The 19,834-nt window shown below is 42.3% G+C and overlaps 1 protein-coding gene across 4 annotated transcripts in view; it reads left to right on the top strand.

The window, feature by feature from the left end:
* mtm1 (myotubularin 1) overlaps positions 1-19,834 on the top strand; it is a 113,365-nt gene that overhangs the window by 10,292 nt on the left and 83,239 nt on the right. For 2 of the 4 annotated variants that reach the window (XM_078211798.1, XM_078211799.1), the window contains 4 exons: positions 13,873-13,972; positions 16,635-16,796; positions 17,246-17,300; positions 17,573-17,667. Coding sequence is in view for 2 of the 4 variants with exons in the window: in XM_078211796.1 (XP_078067922.1) it covers positions 13,907-13,972; positions 17,246-17,300; positions 17,573-17,667 (216 nt within the window). In the remaining 2 variants the exon portion in view is untranslated. The remainder of the gene's footprint in view (positions 1-13,872; positions 13,973-16,634; positions 16,797-17,245; positions 17,301-17,572; positions 17,668-19,834) is intronic. The other 2 variants (XM_078211796.1, XM_078211797.1) reach the window with 1 other exon arrangement.

Raw genomic sequence — 19,834 nt, 5'->3', positions numbered from 1 at the left:
AGGGAGAGAAACAAAGGAAGCACTTTGCTCCTCTCACACTTCAGGACATCCTAAAGAAATATACAGCCAGTAAAGTTGTACTATGAGAAACATGGCAGTCAGTTTGCACAAAGCAGTGTTGGGGTCCTGGGCCCAAACCCCAAGGTATATTCTGAAGCCAGACCAGACCCCAACAATTTTTCTATTTTGACACAAATGTGAAGGTAGTTTGCTTCACTTCAGGAGTAATTCCACTGACAAATTAGGGACTTTAAAAAAAATCAAAACAGGCTTTATTACTAACTGTGACAAAGGAAACAGCTTAAACATTAACAGTTAAATAATATTTTAAAAAATGAAAGGAAACAGCTTCACTTTCTAATTTATCACTGTTTCAGTTCCAAATAAGACAAACCAAAGAAGAACGTACAGGGTAAATGGTAGGACTCTGAAGAGTGCAGTTGAACAGAGGGATCTGGGAATACAGGTACAGAGTTCCCTGAAAGTGACGTCACAGGTGGATAGGGTCGTAAAGAGTGCCTTTGGTACATTGGCCTTTATAAATCGGAATATCGAGTATAAAAGTTGGAGTGTTATGGTAAGGTTATATAAGGCATTGGTGAGGCCGAATTTGGAGTATTGTGTACAGTATTGGTCACCTAGTTACAGGAAGGATGTAAATAAGATTGAAAGAGTGCAGAGAAGGTTCACAAGGATGTTGCCGGGACTTGAGAAGCTGAGTTACAGAGAGAGATTGAATAGGTTGGGACTTTATTCCCTGGAGCGTAGAAGATTGAGGGGAGATTTGATAGAGGTGTATAAGATTTTGATGAAGTTTGCAGACGACACAAAGATAAGTGGAAAAGTGAATCGTGTGGAGGACGGAGAAGATCTGCAGAGAGATTTGGACAGGCTGAGTGAGTGGGCGAGGATATGGCAAATGGAGTATAACGTTGAGAAATGCGAGGTTATACACTTTGGAGGAAATAATAACAAATGGGATTACTATCTCAATGGAAACAAATTAAAACATGCTACCGTGCAAAGGGACCTGGGGGTCCTTGTGCATGAGACGCAAAAGCCCAGTCTGCAGGTACAACAGGTGATCAAGAAGGCAAATGGGATGTTGGCCTATATTGCGAAGGGGATAGAATATAAAAGCAGGGATGTCTTGATGCACCTGTACAGGGCATTGGTGAGGCCGCAGCTGGAATACTGTGTGCAGTATTGGTCCCCTTATATGAGGAAGGATATATTGGCATTGGAGGGAGTGCAGAGAAGGTTCATCAGGTTGATACCGGAGATGAGGGGTTTGGATTATGAGGAGAGGCTGAGGAGATTGGGTTTGTACTCGTTGGAGTTTAGAAGGATGAGGGGGGATCTTATGGAGACTTATAAGATAATGCGGGGGCTGGATAGGGTGGAGGCGGAGAGATTCTTTCCACTTAGTAAGGAAGTTAAAACTAGAGGACACAGCCTCAAAATAAAGGGGGGTCGGTTTAAGACAGAGTTGAGGAGGAACTTCTTCTCCCAGAGGGTGGTGAATCTCTGGAATTCTCTGCCCACTGAGGTGGTGGAGGCTACCTCGCTGAATATGTTTAAAGCGCGGATGGATGGATTCCTGATCGGTAAGGGAATTAAGGGTTATGGGGATCAGGCGGGTAAGTGGTACTGATCCACGTCAGATCAGCCATGATCTTATTGAATGGCGGGGCAGGCTCGAGGGGCTAGATGGCCTACTCCTGCTCCTATTTCTTATGTTCTTATGTAGATAGAGTGAATGCAAGCAGGCTTTTTCCGCTGAGGCTCGGGAAGAAAAAAACCAGAGGGCATGGGTTAAGGGTGAAAGGAGAAAAGTTTAAAGGGAATATTAGGGGGGGCTTCTTCACGCAGAGAGTGGTGGGAGTGTGGAATGAGCTGCCGGATAAAGTAGTAAATGCGGGGTCACTTTTAACATTTAAGAAAAACTTGGACGGGTTCATGGATGAGAGGGGTGTGGAGGGATATGGTCCAAGTGCAGGTCAGTGGGACTCGGCAAAAAATGGTTCAGCACAGACAAGAAGGGCCAAAAGGCCTGTTTCTGAGCTGTAATTTTCTATGGTTCTATAAGCAACACTCTTTTACAGATTTAAAATTCCATTTTAAATACAGTTAGGAACCATAAATATAATTGTGATAAGGAGTGAAAACAGAACAAAACTTTGAGAGGTTCTGATTTTCAGAGCAGCTCGTAGACCTCTATCTTTGAGCAATATCCAGTCAGAATTCAAAAGCCGTTTTCTCTTCTACAGACTTAACTCCTCCAAGAACCACACCATCACAATGATATCCTGCCTACCTGAACCCACATTCCATTCCTTTAATCAAAACCCCAGGGACTTTTTCTTTTTGTGAGCAAAAGTCCCTTAGCTCTTTCTTAGTAAACACTATGTGGCTAAAAGGAGTAATTATCCTGCTCTTCCAGCATCTGAGCTATATGTTTTCCAGACACACCAACTGCTTGCAGAACAGAACTGAATCTGTAAGCAGTACCCATATCAATAGCAATAGCACACTATCATCGCAGCAATGTTCCTTAACCAGCAATGTGCTAATGAACAGCTGATCTGTTTTGTTAGTGATGTTGGTTGTTGGATAAATATTGACCAGGAAACAGGGGAGGACTTCCTTTCTCTTTGGAATAGTGCCATGAGATCTTTACATCCACCCGAGGGGGCAGACTTGGGCCTTGGCTAAATATCTCACCTGAAGACAGAGCCTCTAACAGGGCTGCAATGCAGTGTCAGCCTGCATTTGTTATTCAAATCTCTGGAGTAGGACTTGAATCCACAACTTTCTATCAATTGAGCCACAATCAAGGTACAAATTGTGAGACAGGTAATTGCATTATTTACAAGTAAATTCGTGGCTATAAGGCGAATGAAGAAATAGATCTGTATAAAAAGAATAGGTAGTCATGACGTGGAGATGCCGGCGTTGGACTGGGGTGAACACAGTAAGAGTTTTAACAACACCAGGTTAAAGTTCAACAGGTTTATTTGGTAGCAAATACCATAAGCTTTCGGAGCACTGCTCCTTCTGGACTTGCAGGCTGTCCTGTCTGAAGACAATACACATCTCTAACCTGTGCTTAATGCTCCCTCCACCCACATTGTCTGTATCTTTAAGACCTGGCTGGCTGTAGGGATTCGCATTCTAATCAATATTCTGTAACTTGATTTTGCGTCTCTGTGCCCTGTTTGAGAGCACATTTCCACTCCATCTGACGAAGGAGCAGCGCTCCGAAAGCTTATGGTATTTGCTACCAAATAAACTTGTTGGACTTTAACTTGGTGTTGTTAAAACTCTTACTAAAAAGAATAGGGACATGAAAGTGACGTTTTTAAAAATTGCAATGAAATATCAATATGGAAACTAAAAATTCAAGTACTTTTTCAACAAAGAGGAACGAGGAGGAGAACTAATGCACAAAACAGCAAAAGGATTGGTTGTATTTTGAATAATTTCTGAGGTTTCCTGTCTTAGTCCTTTCTGGAGAAAGGTTTTGTTTGCGACTCTCTTTTTTGTTCATTCCTGGGACCTGGGCGTCACTGGCTGGCCAGCATTTGTTGCCCATCCTTAGTTGCCCAAAGGCAGTTGAGAGTCAACCACATTGCTGTGGCTCTGGAATCACATACAAACCAGATAAAATAAGGACAACGGATTTCCTTCCCTAAAGGGCATTAGTGAACCAGATGGGTTTTTCCGACAATCGACTGATTTCATGGTCATCAGTAGATTCTTAATTGCAGATATTTTTTATTAAATTCACATTCCACCATCTGCCATGCCAGGATTCGAACTCGGGTCCCTTGAATATTAACTGAGTTTCTGGATTAATAGTCTAGCGATAATATCACTAGGCCATTGCCTCCCCTACACATGCCCTCACTTGCAAGTTGCATATTAAAGCATTTCTTCTGTCTCATGGTAGGTTAAACTGAATTAGGTTGAAATCTGTTGCAACACAATTATAACCTGTGAAACTGTCAATAATGTTCTAGAATTTTATTTGTGTCCTTGACATTGACTTCAAATTCAATCCTCTTTAAACTGCAGTACAGGCCTGACTTCATTTCTTTTCACCTAATTTTATCTTCGTATGTGCAGGGTTTTGTGGTACATTAGTGACAAATAGCAGTACCCTCTGATTTATGAGATGTTGGCCTTTATCGCCAAGATTTGGGGGTGGGGTGAGGTGGTTGGAATGTAACAGTGAGGAAATGATGTTTCAGTTGCATGGTATGTTAGTCAGAGTCCATCAGGAACACTTCCTCTGATTTGGCATTAATCTAGTAATCAGACTCAGAACAACATTGTACAGGTTGGGCTTTAAACGTAATAGGCCGAGGTGCAAAAGGAGTTTTACTTTGCATATGACTGTATAAATGGCATGGGAGTTTCTATCATTGGTGACCCCTTGGGTAGGCAGATGGGACACTTGCCTTTATCAATCGAGACATAGATTACAAAAGCAGGGAAGTCATGTTGAAGTTGCATAGAACTTTGGTGAGGCCACAGCTGGAGTACTGTGTGAAGTTCTGGTCGCCACATTATCGGAAGGATGTGATTGCACTGCACTGGAAGGGGTGCAGAGGAGATTCACCAGGATTCGATGATAGTAATGATGTTGAAGTCAAAGGTGACAATTAAACCCTGACTTGTTAGAAATGGTCACAGGGAGAGGCAATTTAGATTTAATGACCTATTTCCAAAGAGTGTGCAGGGACAGACAGGCCTGGGGATTCATGTGCATAGTTTTCTGAATGCGACAAGACATACTGAGGGAGTAATTAGCAAAGCTTATGGAATGTTGGGCTTCATAAATAGAGGTATTGAGGACAAAACATATTGAAGATGTTATGCTGAATCTTTTTAGAACTCTGCCTGGGCCACAATTAGAAAATTGCATCCAGTTCTGGTCACCACACAGGATATATGGGTCCTTGACAGAGTGCAGAGGGAATTTATCAGTTTGGTACCAGGGATAAGGAATTGTAGCTGTAGGGTTGGAGGTTGTTCTCCTGACAGGTTTAGATAAACAAGGTAAACAAGAAAAAGCTGTTCCCATTTGCTGATGGTACAAAAACCAGGGGGGCACAGATTTAAGATCATAAGCAAGAGAGGCAGGGGATGTGAGGGAGAATATTTTTCTGCAGTTGGTTGTAATGAACCGGCCTTGAAAACTGAGATGACAAATAATTTCAAAAGAAATTGGATGGAGCGGTTGGGGAAATAAACTTATAGGGTTACAGGGATAAAGTGGGGGAATGGGATTGACTGAATTGCACTATAGAGAACTAGCATAGGTGGATTTAATGGACTGAATGGCTTGTTTCTAACCTTATGATGGAGGGTTTGTCATTGATGAAGAAGTTGAACATGGTTGGGCCCAGGACACTCCCTTGAAGAACTCAGGTGCTGACGTCCTAGAAGTGTTCAATGAATGGTAGGACACTAGGAAGTTCTGTGGAACAAAGGGACCTTGGCGTGTTTGTCCACAAATCTCTGAAAGCAGAAGGACATGTTGGTAGGGTGGTGAAAAAGGCATATGGGACACTTGCCTTTATCAATCAAGGCATAGATTACAAAGTAAGAAGTCTCACAACACCAGGTTAAAGTCCAACAGGTTTATTTGGCAGCACAGTGCTGCCAAATAAACCTGTTGGACTTTAACCTGGTGTTGTGAGACTTCTTACTGTGCTTACCCCAGTCCAACGCCGGCATCTCCACATCTAGATTACAAAAGCAGGGAAGTCATGTTGAAGTTGCATAGAACTTGGTGAGGCCACAGCTAGAGTACTGTGCGCAGTTCTGGTCGCCAAATTATCGGAAGGATGTGATTGCACTGGAGGGGGTATAGAGGAGATTCACCAAGATTCTGCCTGGGATGGAATACTTAAGTTATGAAGAGAGGTTGCGTAGGTTTGGGTTGTTTTTGTTGGAGCAGAGAAGACTGAAGCACGACTTGATTGAGGGACATGGATACTGTGGATAAGGAGCATCTATTCCTCTTAGTTGAAGGGTCAGTCACGAGACGACATAGGTTCAAGGTGAGGGGCAGGAGGTTTAGGGGGGGGGTGTGACTTTTTTTATCCAGAGGGCAGTAAAGGTCTGGAATGTACCGCCTGGGAGGGTGGCGGAGGCAGGTTGTCTCACATCCTTTAAAAAGTATGTGGATGAGCACTTGGCACAACATTCATGGCTGTGGGCCAAATGCTGACAGATGGCATTAGCTGGGAGTTCAGGTGTTTCTAATGTGTCAGTGCTGATTCGATTGGGTCGAAGGACTTCTGCGCTGCATGATTCTGTGATAACTAAGATGGTTAACCTCCAACGGCCAAACCATCTTCCTTTGAGCTAGGGATGACATCAACCAGTGGCTAGTTTTCTTCCGAATTCTCATTTGACTTCAATTTTACAAGAGCTGCTTGATGCCACACTTGGTCAGATGCTGCCTTGATGACAAGGGCAGTCACTCTCTCACCTCGCCTCTTTTGTCTGTTTGGATCAAGATTGAAATGAAATCTGAAGCAGAGTTATCCTGGCGGAAACCAAGCTGAGCATCAGTGAACAGGTTATTCCTGTTTTGAATAAATCAAATAACAAATTAAGTTAAATAAAGTGAGGGACAAATTAAAGGAGCAGCCCCTTAAAGCAGCCCCAAAAAGCAAATCACAAATAGAATTTAAAACATTAAACCAAAATGTGATTGAGGGTCAGTGAGCAGGTTGTTAGTGCTGCTTGATTACACTGTCAATGACACCCAATACTTGCTGATTGAGAGTAGGTTGATAGGGCAGTAATTGTTTGGGTTGATTTTTCTCCTTTTTTGGCAGGATGTAACTGGGCAATTTTCCATTTTCAGGCAGATGTCAGCATGGTAGATGTACTGGAGCAGCTCGTCCAATAGCACAGTTAGTGCCAATGCACAAGATTTTGCAAAGCTGGCATGTTGTTGTAGCTCATAACCTTGTATACAGTGCATTCAGCTGTTTCTTGATATTATGTTGAGTGAATCAATCTATTTGAAGACTGGTTTCTGTGATTGGATCATCCATTCTGCCCTTCTGATTGAAGGTGGTTGCAGATGCTTCTGCCTTGTCCTTTGCACTCTGCTCTACTCTCTCACTGAGGACTGGGTGTTGATAGAATCTTTCAATTATCCACTGCCATTCATAACTGGGTATGGCAGGCCTGCAGATCTTTCATCTAATCCATTGGCTGTGGGACTGCATATGACCCTGTCGTAGTTTCACCAAATTGGCATCACGGTTTTAGTTATGCCTGGTGCTGCACCTGGTATGCGCTTATGCACTCATTGAAATGGGATGGATCCCCTGATAGAATGAGGGATGTACTGGACCATGAAATAATGGACTCTAGTTAAATGTAGTCCTACTGCTGGTGATGTCCAATTTTCAGCTCTTTTAGTGCGACCCAGCACAATGGAGGGTGACTTTACCGTTGAAGACATGGCCAGGTCCCCAAAAGACTGTGTGTGATAACTCCTTCCATAACTCTCATGGGCAGTGCATCTATGGTAGGTTGATTGGCAAGGATGAGGGCAATGAGTTTTTTTTAAAAACTATCTGCTGAGGCCCAGTTGGGCAACTGTGTCCTTCATGGCTCGACCAGTTTGGTTGTTAGTGGTGCTGCTGAGCACTCTTGGTAATGAGCAAAGAACATTACAGCACAGGAACAGGCCCTTCGGCCATCCAAACTTGCACTGACCATGCTATCCGACTGAACTAAAACCCCCAACCCTTCAGGGGACCATATCCCTCTATTCCCATCCTATTCATGTATTTGTCAAGACACCTTTTAAAAGTCGCATTCGCTTCCACTACCTCCCCTGGCAGCGAGTTCCAGGCACCCACCACCCTCTGTGTAAAAAAAAAACTTGCCTCCTACATCTCCGTTAAACCTTGCCCCTCGCACCTTAAACCTATGCCCCCCAGTAATTGACACTGCCACCCTGGGAAAAAGCTTCTGACGATCCACTCTGTCTATGCCCCTCATAATCTTGTAGATTTCTATCAGGCTGCCCCTCAACCTCTGTCGTTCCAGTGAGAACAAACCAAGTTTCTCCAACCTCTCCTCATAGCTAATGCCCTCCATACCAGGCAACATCCTGGTAAATCATTTCTGTATCCTCTCCAAACATTGAAAGTTCCCCGCCAGGAGTGTATTCTGTGCCCTTCTATGTTCAGTGCCTCTTCCAAGTGGTATTCAACATGGAGGAGCCCTGATTCATCAGCTGATAGGAGGTAATCAGCAGGCAGTTTCCTTCCCCATGTTTGACCTGATCTGCAAGACTTCTTGGAGTCTTGAGTCAATGTTGAGAACTCCCAGGGCTACGCCCTGATGGTGTACCATCTGGAGTGTGCTATCCTGTTCTGGGAAAGGAGTTTGGGATATTAGCTGGCCAATATGATTCTGGAATGATGAATGCCAAGCTTTCCTATTTTTGGCACAAATACGCAGATATTAGTAAGGAAGACCTTGTAGGTTTGACTGGCCTTTGCCTTGTCTGGTGCACTGGTCAATAACAGATGGCTTATTCTTATCGTCTTTCATAGTGATTTGGTGCAACTGAATGGCTTGCAATGCCATTTCAAAGGGCAGTTCAGAATTAACCCCAATGTTGCATGTTTTCAGGAAGGAGTTAGATATAACTCTTGTAGCTAAAGGGATTATAGGATATTGGAGCGGGGTGAAGCAGGAACAGGTTACTGAGTTGGATGATTAGCCATGATCCTAGTGAACAGCCGAATGGCCTACTCCTGTTCCTATTTTCTATATTTCTATAAGTTATAATGATGAAGGATGGTTGAAGGACTTTAGTAAGCCAAACAGGTTTTTACAACAATCCAGTGGTTTGAGGATTTTTTTTACAGAGACTATCTTTCTTTTAAGTTCCAGATTTATTTAATTAACTGAATTTAAATTCCACGGCTGCCAGTTATAGACCAAAGTACACTTGGAATAGGGAGAAGCCTTTATTTTGAATGTGAAGATCTTTCCTTTGCAGAGCTTTTTGCAGAAGAGGATTGATATTGTATACTGTGTGTTCTGAAATTCTTCCAGTAAACTTGGTGCAAATTTTTTTACATAATTAGAATTGGACAGCGGGGCATGATCACTGAAGTCACCACAGCATATTTTTTGGTAAAATTGTATTTTAAGATGATACCACATTAAAATCAGAATGAGTTTTTGTTTCTACAGTGATTCGAGTCTATTTGAACAAATAAACAATTTTGAGAGGATTTTTCGTCAAACCCTGCTGGGCTGTCGTCATGTGGCATACCCCTTTACAATCATGTGTCTTTACTGGTATGACGCTGAATAGCTGTGGCTAAAAGATCTAAATGATAGCAATTAGAGAAATAGTTATGTTCAAAGCATGATATTGTTTGATAGGCAACTTATGTTACCAGTGAATTCAAGAACACTGTCATTGATGGCTTTTTTTAGTAAATGTGTTGAATCTTTTGGTCGTGCTATCATTGCATTTTGTGGACAGGTACTGCTGAGTCCAACAACACATTCCCAAGAATCTTGAAACTGGCCTGGACTTGCAGTGGATCTTACTGAGAAGATCCAATTTAGAGCCTTGATACAAAATGAGTGTGCACTCCCAAGTCTTGCCGACATTTACTTATAATCTAGTCTGGTGGCTTCCTAATTGCTTCTGCTGCCTTCTGGGCTCTGTTCCTGATTATTTCAGTGTACTCTCTGCAATAGTTTTTGGATTGTATCATTGGAGTAGAATTTTGTGAACGATATCTTAGAATAATCAATAATAATAGTGCAGAGTTGTTGTAGTGGTGCGGTTTAAATCCTGCTGTTATGTCTTAGTTGGTTTAAGGCACCCTATGATATCAGCACATGGCACATGTCTTTGACAACAAGAACTTTTGGAAGTCCACAAGGGTCCTGCTTTGTAAGGGCGTTGATTTGACCATCCTTCTCTACTACAGCGAAACTTGGACTGTCTATCGATGCCATGTTATGATCGTTGAGAGCTTCCACCTGTGGTGGTTGTGCTGAATCCTGGGGATCAAATGGGAGGACTGCTAGCATCCTCCATGAAGCTACGTTTATCAACATTGAAGCTCTGTTCCTGTGGAACCAACTCTGATGGGTCCACCATTGCATCCGGATGCCCAGAAACCACCACCTTTTGCAGGTTCTTTTCTCCCAGCTCTCCATTGGTCAACACTCTAAGGGTGGCCAAAGGAAAAGGCATAAGAATATGCTTAAGGTTGCTCTACAGCACGGAGGCATTAACACCACTGACTGGGAGGAGAACTGGTTGGTATGGCTCTACCTGGTCCTTCAAATCTCAGCAGCTCGCCAGTGAAGCAGAAGACTTCTGACTCCAGAATTGAGCTGGTCGGCCATCAAAAGACTCACCAAGCCTGACAGACGTCATCCTCGATTTCAAGAGATTGCTGCCGACGGTATTTATCTGCAGGATGGAGAATTGAAAAGGTGAATCATTGTTTGAGTGGGTCCTGGCACTTCCTCAAGACAGACATAGGCAGTGGTCCTCAGACCAAGGTTTGCCCCCATCTTCAGCCGAGTGGATGAAGACATTGTGTAGGCACAGAGAGGAATTAATGATATATGGGAGATTTTATTTAGAAGGCAAGTTTCAAGATGATGGGATGAAAATCATGTTTGGAAACGTGTTAAATCATGTTTTTGTTTTTTTAATAATAAAGGGAATAACAAAAATTCTGTACAGAGTTCTGCCGCTGCATTTTCCAAAGAATGGCGCAAAGTATATTTCGGTGCAAAGTATATTTTGTCAATTTGAAATGCATTTTAATCCCAAACAGTTAAGATTCCAGTGCTTCACCGACATCTTGCTCTTCCACTAATTTCGGAAATATTATCTATGAACAGCAAGCTGTTTTAAACTTCCATCCAACGATTTTGCAGCTCCCATGTCACACATCAGTTATGCACTTACGTCTGTGATGATTCAAATCTGATTCTCCTAAAGATGTTGATTCACACTTGCACAGGCAACAGCAAACTATACAGCTGTTTATTCATGTGTAAACCTGGGCAGTGAGCTGGGCCTCACAGGGCCTTATGTTCCAGCCCTCACCAGACATTGATAAATGTGCCTATCTTACTGGATGGTAGTCAGGGATAGAAATCGTGGCTGTGATATGAGGTCATTTGGAGAGCTGGGTTTAGCCAATTAATTACAGACCAGGATTCCAGTCTGGGAGCCTTCTTAATCCATATGGTTCAGTACCACATCATTCTGAGCAATTTACCCACTGAGCCATGAGACACTTTGACCAAGCTGGTTTCCTTTTCTATTTAGCTTTTTATGGGTAAGGCAGAGTAAAACCAGGTGGTAGTAGTCTTGGCTGGGAAGGTCCTGCGTTCGAGCCCTGCTCCAGAGACTTCAGGATGTGGAGATGCCGGCGTTGGACTGGGGTAAACACAGTAAGAAATCTAACAACACCAGGTTAAAGACCAACGGGTTTACAACAACGGACTTCAGTACATGACTTTCTTGACGCTTCAGTGCCGCGCTGAGAGAGTGCTGCAAGTCAAAGATGAGAGATTAAATTGAGGACAATCTAATCTTTTGAGGTGGATGATAAGGATCCCATGACCCTATTTGAAAAACAGCACAGGAGCTCCCCTTGGGCCCTGGGCAACATTTATCCCTCAATAAGCTAAGCTGAAAATAGATTGTTAGGTCATTTATCCCATTGCTGATTCTATGTAATTTTGAATGCTGTTTATGGGATTTTGCTGTTTGCAAATTAGCTACTGTGTTTTCTATATTACAACACTGACTTCATTTCAAAGGCAATTCATTATCTTTAAGGTCCTTTGGGAATTATAAGGTAATGATAAACATTATATGTAAAGTTATTATTTTGGTCTATATTATCCAGAAACCTTGAACAGCATTTAAAAGGGCAGTTAGCTGTGCAGAATGTATTTAAAGATGGTCTGTTGAGGAACCTTTCTGAATTAAGTAATATTCTTTTATGTTTTGAGTAGAAAATTCTCAGATAATGTGACATTTTGTGTATTTGAATTCTCATATTTGGAAATTTCAGAAATGGCTGTTGTTCTTGGGTTTAGGTATTAGGTTGGGATTAGCCATGGGCTGATGTGTTTTGTCTGTATAGCGCGTGGCACAGTGATTAGCACTGCTGCCTCGCAGCATTCGGGGCCCGGGTTCAATTTTGGCCTTCTGGATTCTGGTCTGTGCAGAGTCAGCATGTTCTCCCCATGTCTGCGTGGGTTTCGTCTGGGTGCTCTGGTTTCCTCCCACATTCCAACGATGTGCGGGTTAGGTGGATTGGCAATACTAAATTGCCCCAAAGTGTCAGAGGGGGATCAGCAGAGTAAATACGTGAGGTTACGGAAGCGTAGGGCCTGGGAGAAATTGTTGTCACTGCAGACTCGATGGGCCAAATGACTTCCTGCACTGTAGGGATTCTGTGATTCTATGTGACAATAATAAATCAAATCAAAGATTCCTTTTTTGTTTAAGAATTTCTGTGTTCAGGATGCTCCCCAACATTCATCATGGAGTATATCCATTTCAAAAAAAATGAGTTTAAGATGAGTGAGAACTTTTAGTTATGTTGGGGAAGTTGAAGAGTCAGTTATAGCAACTGTGTTACTAATGCAAATCATTTCGCACTCTGACTAGTGTAGGATTTCCAAACCTGAATTAAGAGTTATATATTGATTTTATTCTCAGAATATTGCAAAACCGTGTTCATGTACGACTGACCAAGGACATGCAGCTCTATTCTATTTGTGCTTGGACTTCCTCCTTGCTAGTTTGTGTTTGCGTTTTGTGTGCTGGGTTTCTTACCTCGAGTGAATAAATCCTAACCCTCAATATCAATAAGCTTTGGTATTTATTAAAAAAATAATTGGAGTATTGTCTGTCTTTGTTATCTCCAAGGTTCCCTGGCTCGAGTCTAAAGGGTGCACTGGGATATAGAGCTTAGAGGCGACTTCTGTAAAATGTGCTCGTTCCTCTGCCAACCCTTTGTGTTGTTTTGTTACCTAACTAATTCTATATCCAAAGCATATCTGATACTGATGTTAGAATCAACGGCAATGTCTCATCTTCCAGTACTCGACTAAACCAAAACGGCAATTTTGCCTGTTATACTTTCTGAAACAAGCTTCAAGTACTCTATATTGTCAAGTATTTGATGAGTAAAAGAAATGTTTTTCATGTCACTCTGATCTGTTTTGTGTGTGCTGTCAATAGAAGTAACCATCAAAGGAGGAGGAAAAAATAATTTGCTTCATATTTTTTAAGGCAAGGATTCTGTTTGGTTCTCCAGGGTTGCATTAATGTGCTTGGGAACACAATGTTATACTCCTGTTAGCCAATTGGTAAAGGAAGATATCAGAGCCAATCTTTACTTGGTATAGATTTATTCACTGAGTGAATCATTTCAGGTACATAATCTCTAGCTTGACTCGCACTGTGTCAGTAAATGTCTCTTACATGTGCTCAAATAACCATCCAGTCAATGCCCTCTACCTGTATATACTTAACCTCAATTGATACAATTAACACATAAGTGGGTAATATTTACTTAAGGGCTGCACCACCGCTGGTGCATGCAGAGGACCTGGAGAAATTATTTCTCTGTCTGTGGAGTGATGTTTGACATCCGTTGGGCGCTTCCCCTCAGCGGCCTGATGACGTAGTCTTCTATCACAACCCATTCAATATAACTCAATGTGAAGACTCAAGCATGGTTTGTTTCACTTTTTAGAAAGGCACACCTATGGAAGTGTTGCCATAGCTAACCGGTATGTTTTTTATTGCAGTCGACTTTGCTTCCTCCAAGAACCTGGATAAACTATGGCTTCGGCATCCTCCCCGATAGTAAATTCCACTCCTGCATCAATCAATGCAACAGATAAAAAGGTATGTTTCTCTCCTCCTCTACAGATTTCTTGCTGATGTCTATATCCAGTGCGGTCATTGCAGACTTCCAGTACTCACATGCTAGCCTCAGCATTGATAAGCCATTCAATCATGAATGAGGAAAAATTTCTTCACCCAGAGGGTGGTGAATATGTGGAATTCACTACCACAGAAAGTAGCTGAGGCCAAAACATTCTCTGATTTTAAAAAAGAAATTAGATATACCTCTTGGGGCTAAAAGGATCAAAGGATATGGGACAAAATTAAAGTCCCATATCCCTTGATCCGACTCGAAACGAACAAGGAAAACTACAGCACAGGAACAGGCCCTTCGGCCCTCCAAGCCTGCACCGACCATGCTGCCTGACTTAACTAAAACCCCCTTCGCTTCCGGGGACCATATCCCTCTATTCCCATCTCATTCATGTACTTGTCAAGACGCCCCTTAAAAGTCACTACCGTATCCGCTTCCACTACCTCCCCCGGCAGCGAGTTCCAGGCACCCACCACTCTGTGTAAAAAATCTGCCTTGTACATCTCTTTTAAAACTTGCCCCTCGCACCTTAAACCTATGCCCCCCAGTAATTGACTCTTCCACCCTGGGAAAAAGCTTCTGACTATCCACTCTGTCCATTCCTCTCATAATCTTGTAGACTTCTATCAGGGTTCCCCTCAACCTCCGTCGCTCCAGTGAGAATAAACCAAGTTTCTCCAACCTCTCCTCATAGCTAATGCCCTCCATACCAGGCAACATCCTGGTAAATCTTTTCTGCACCCTCTCCAAAGCCTCCACATCCTTCTGGTAGTGTGGCGACCAGAATTGAACACTATATTCCAAGTGCGGCCTCACTAAGGTTCGAAAAAGCGTCAACATGACTTGCCAATTTTTAAACTCAATACCCTGGCCGATGAAGGCAAGCATGCCGTATGCCTTCTTGACTACCTTCTCCACCTGCATTGCCACTTTCAAGTGACCTGTGTACCTGTACACCCAGATCCCTTTGCCTATCAATACTCCTAAGGGTTCTGCCATTTACTGTATATTTCCTATCTGTATTAGACCTTCCAAAATGCATTACCTCACATTTGTCCGGATTAAACTCCATCTGCCATCTCTCCACCCAAGTCTCCAACTGATCTATATCCTGCTGTATCCTCTGATGGTCCTCATCGCTATCCGCAAATCCACCAACCTTTGTGTCGTCCGCAAACTTACTAATCAAACTAGTTACATTTTCCTCCAAATCATTGATATATATTACAAACAGCAAAGGTCCCAGCACTGATCCCTGAGGAACACCACTTATCACAGCCCTCCATTCAGAAACGCACCCTTCCACTGCTACCCTCTGTCTTCTTTGACCGAGCCAGTTTTGTATCCACCTTGCCAGCTCACCTCTGATCCCATTCGAATTCATCTTCTGCACCAGTCTGCCATGAGGGACCTTGTCAAAGGCCTTACTGAAACGTCAGCTCTTTTCTCTCCTTACAGATGCTGCCAGACCTGCTGAGATTTTTCAGCATTTTCTCTTTGGGTTAAGGGTTATGGAATGAAGGGGGGATCAGGATATTGAATTCGATGATCAGCCATGATCAAAATGAATGGTGGAGCAGGTTCAAAGGGCCGATTGGCCTACTCCTGCTTCTAGTTTCTATGTTTCTATCATGTGAGATATGATAGCTGAGACCAATCCCATCCTCAATCAGTGTTGGTGAATCTACTTTCCTGCGTGGGTACCCACCTAAGATGGTTATTTTTTTAAACCCCTCTAGCTTCATTAGCCTAGAATATTGAGGCAAATTGTAGTGCTGCAGTTTCCAGATCATCCAGCTTGTTATGTACTGAGAACTGAATTTGGGACCACCTTGGCCAGTGTGGCTGTTCTGGAAACAAAATAATTCTGTGGCTGCATCTCTCTGTTGGTAAGGCCCCAGTTATTGTCTGTCATTAGTGGTTCAGCTGGCGGTCTGCTTTCATGACCTGCCATGATCATTGTCAATCTTTGATCGAACTAAGTTGTTTACCCTTCAGAGGGCAATTAAGAATCAACTGGCTAAACATGGTTTCCTTCACCAAAGGGCATTCAGTAAGCCAGTCGGACTTTTATGACATTTACTTCATGATTTTTTTTTCTTTATCAATAATCGGATTTTTTTTCTCATTCTCAATTTGTCATGGTGAGATTGCACTCATGTCAGTTGAGGCCTCTGGATTACTTATCCACCAACGTAAGCACTGCATTCCATTACGCTGCAATGCTTACTGACTAAGCAAATGTCCAAATTCTAGCAAATGTCTATTTCCCCACTGGTTTTGATTTATCGACCGTATGATGCATGAGTCGTGATTAATGAGATAAGGTGTTTATACGTTTTTCTGCTTAGTAGAATTCACATTTTGAAACGGAATTAAAATAAAAGCACAGCCTGTTAGAAAATATAATTGTTTGCTCATTATTCTTTTGAGTCGCTCCTTAACTATTATGCTTTTTTAAAAAAAAAAAGTGTTCAACTAAATAGCTTTAATTTTATGAACTTGACCAGATAGTATATTTACTGCTGGGTAGATATACTGTCTTTTGTAGTGCTGGGCCCTGCATATCAGATTCAGCCGGGATGCGAAGGTATTGGTACAATTATCCTCTGTGTCCCTGTGCTTCAGAAAGGAGGCTGAAAAAAAACTAGGCATAGACACTTCTCCGGATCACTGTCTAGGTCCACAACTTTCAAGATCGGCTGAAAGTTAGGCACCAGTAATAAGAATTCGTCGGATGAGTTTGACGATACTTTACATGCGCCACAAAATTTGAGGATTTAAAAAGCAGTAAGTAAAACTCCAGAGATGATATAAAGACTCTTTTCTGACTATGGGTTCCAGTTTTATCTGTAATTGAACTTTCCTGGAGACATGATGTTTGCATTGATTTATTTTAACCTGTATGATTTAATTATGTTGTTAAATCATTTTATGGAGAGTCTGGAGGCTTTACAGAGGGTTCTGGTGGTAAACTAACTAAGAAGTGGTGTATCTAGTAATGGGACTTTGGCAAAAAGCAAATGCCAACTCTTTTCAAAGGTAATGTGTTATATTAAATGTGATTAATTGAATTTGGACATCTGTAAGTTTCGGGATTTTCCTGTAATGTGGTCTGTTAATTGTGTAGAATAACCAGAACTAATTACATTTAGAAATCATTGCAGCATGAGACTAATTGATAAGCAAAATCAGTACAATTCATTTACAAGATTAATTGGGCATTTCTTTCTTTTCAGGCACAACAGATAGAGGAAGTACTACTGTTAGCAGGAGAAGATGTTAAAAGTAAAGGTAGGCCTGCGTTTACAATTTTGCCTGCAAATCCATTCTGTTCGCTATCTAATTATAAATTACCCTAGGTAATTTTAAGGTCTAAATGTTAAGCTCTGCTTTATAAGGAATTTCCCTAATCAGAATAACTACATTCACAGTTTTCAATATGTATATTAATCATTTAAAAAATCATATTTGCATTCATTTGGGATTAAGAAATATCAAATAGAAATGTATTTTTTGTGTGCTAGCTTCTAATAGTTAATGAGTCTTTTATTCCTGCTTCATAGAGAAGGATGTGATCTACGTTTGCCACTTTAATGGGCCTAAAAAGGGAGTGGTGTACATTACAAACTACAGGCTTTACTTTAAGAATGTTGAACTGGTAAGTTCTGATTTTTATTTAACTTTGTAGAAAATCTTATATTTCTGTAAGTCCATACTTTCATGCCTCAAATTAAATAGCTGTTAACACTTCATCTTTCACTCAATTCTCCCAACATTCTTAATGTCACCAGCTCCCCAAAACTTACATAGAAATCTCCTTAACCTTCTTGGCTACTTTCAAGAAGCTCCGACTCCTAATGCAACAGCTGATTCTCTCCTCAGCATCTCAAACTTTATGAAACCTAACTTTATTCAAGACTTGCATATTGTAGCCACAATTGCAGAGGCTGTTTCTGTCCTCACCCTCGTCTCCCACAACTACTTGTTCTATCACCTCATGAACTAGATTCCAGTGCTTCCCTACAGCTCTGAAATGGTTTTGCCCAACGAGCCATTTTTCACTTGAATCTGGGCCGTGAGCATTGGAAAACTATTTGACTTTGGAAGGCAACACGTCCAATTTCAATCTTATCTTTGCAGTGGACACTTTCTAACCGGTCAGTGGAAGTAATTAGGAGGGGAAGCCTTGGCTAAGATCAGTTGATTCAACAAAAACTGAAACTTGTCTTTGATGGTGCCTTTCACTGAGACACAGAAGTGTCACGTTTTTTCCAAGATGCCTAACAGAATGAAATATTAGGACAGGGTGGCCAGAGGTATGGTCAAAGGGGAGGGTTTTAATGAAGAGCGGAAGGAGGGAGAATCTGAGGAGAGAGTTTTGGTGTGGACTAAGGTCATTGAAGGCATGGGAACCAGTGGTGGGACGAGGGGAGGTTTAAAGATCTTTCACTGTCTGCACCTTATAACTGCTAATTTATTATTTTCCTTGTCCATCGGAATTCTTTTCAGCTCTGATAATGTTCAGGTAAATGGCCCCCTGCTGTGAAATTAGAGTATATAATAATTTGGTCGGTCTCTAGTTTACTGTTTTCCTCCCCCTCTTTCCCTGCTCCACTTTCTTCTCCATCTCTTATGAAGGTGCTGAAATAGACTTCACAAGAGCAATGGCGTAAAACCACTGGGTCGCCCAAGTGGCCATTCTCCATGTCTGGTTTCAAACAGTGTGTGTGTGGGCAGAATGGAGATGGAGAGGAAATGGAGCGAATCACAACAGTGATTGATTCTCTCATTATCCATAAATGCACACTCTTTAGCAAGGGTCACTCTCCCAACAGGATTCACTTACTAGCAATCAAGAGTGGGGATACTGATCTAAAATTGAAAACTGTAGGAAGGTACCACTGAAGGCAGAAAATTTGAATTTCTTAAACTGAAGCCAATTAATTTACCACAATGTTCTTTCATGCTCTTAACAGAAGGAAACCAAACTGAACACAACTGATTTCCTCCTCTTACCATGATTCTTAACACTTCACTACTTCAGTTATTTTTAACAGTGTCAGACATCGTGCTCAATTTAAAAACTAGTTTTAATTTTGGGTCTGAGTACTTGGATTGTTTTTCAATTTACAGTAAAAGCAATTTTGAATAGGTTTACATGTTAATTGAGTTGTGCATTATGTTCATCTTTTTGGAGCTATGCATTGGCATATTGTCAGTTCCATATTTAGACAGGCATATAAGTTTTAATGATTCTCTTGGGTGGGATTCTCCCCAAAAAAAATCTAATTGTCGAATTTGGTGTAAAGACTGGAGTAAATCCTGCTGGTTTCTTTTTTCTGGATTTTCAAAATGAATTTCCCCTGCACTGCCCGAATGCAGTAGCATGGATATCATTAAGAAGCTGAGAGTGGGGCCTATTCCCACTGGAGAGGCCGACAGCAGAGCGCTGAGTGGGCCATTGCGCTTGTGCCGATTTGTCAGAGTGGAGATTGGCGCATGTGCAGTAGCCTTGCACCGTTGGCCACCCGATCACTGGCTAGCTCCACGACCCCGCAACGCTACCCCTCCAACCGCTCCTCCCCCAACCCCCCCCAATCCCTGGCCTCCTGAACATGTCCGGGCCAGTCTTGATCACTGGCCTCCCTCCCTCTGTCGCTGCAGGGTGGCAGGGGGACCTCCCCACCCTCACCGATCTCACCAGCCCCCCCCCTCATAGGCCACGCCCCCTTAGCAATGTCCAGTGGGTGGTGCCAAGGTGCCTCCTGAGCATTGCCATGGGGCCAAGCTGGCACTGCCACACTGGCAATGTCCAGGGGGTGCGC

Source organism: Mustelus asterias, chromosome 4, assembly GCF_964213995.1.
Source record: "Mustelus asterias chromosome 4, sMusAst1.hap1.1, whole genome shotgun sequence".
NCBI lineage: Eukaryota > Metazoa > Chordata > Chondrichthyes > Carcharhiniformes > Triakidae > Mustelus > Mustelus asterias.
The sequence above is the reverse complement of the archived record's forward strand: the minus strand, read 5'-3'. Positions and strand labels throughout refer to the sequence as shown.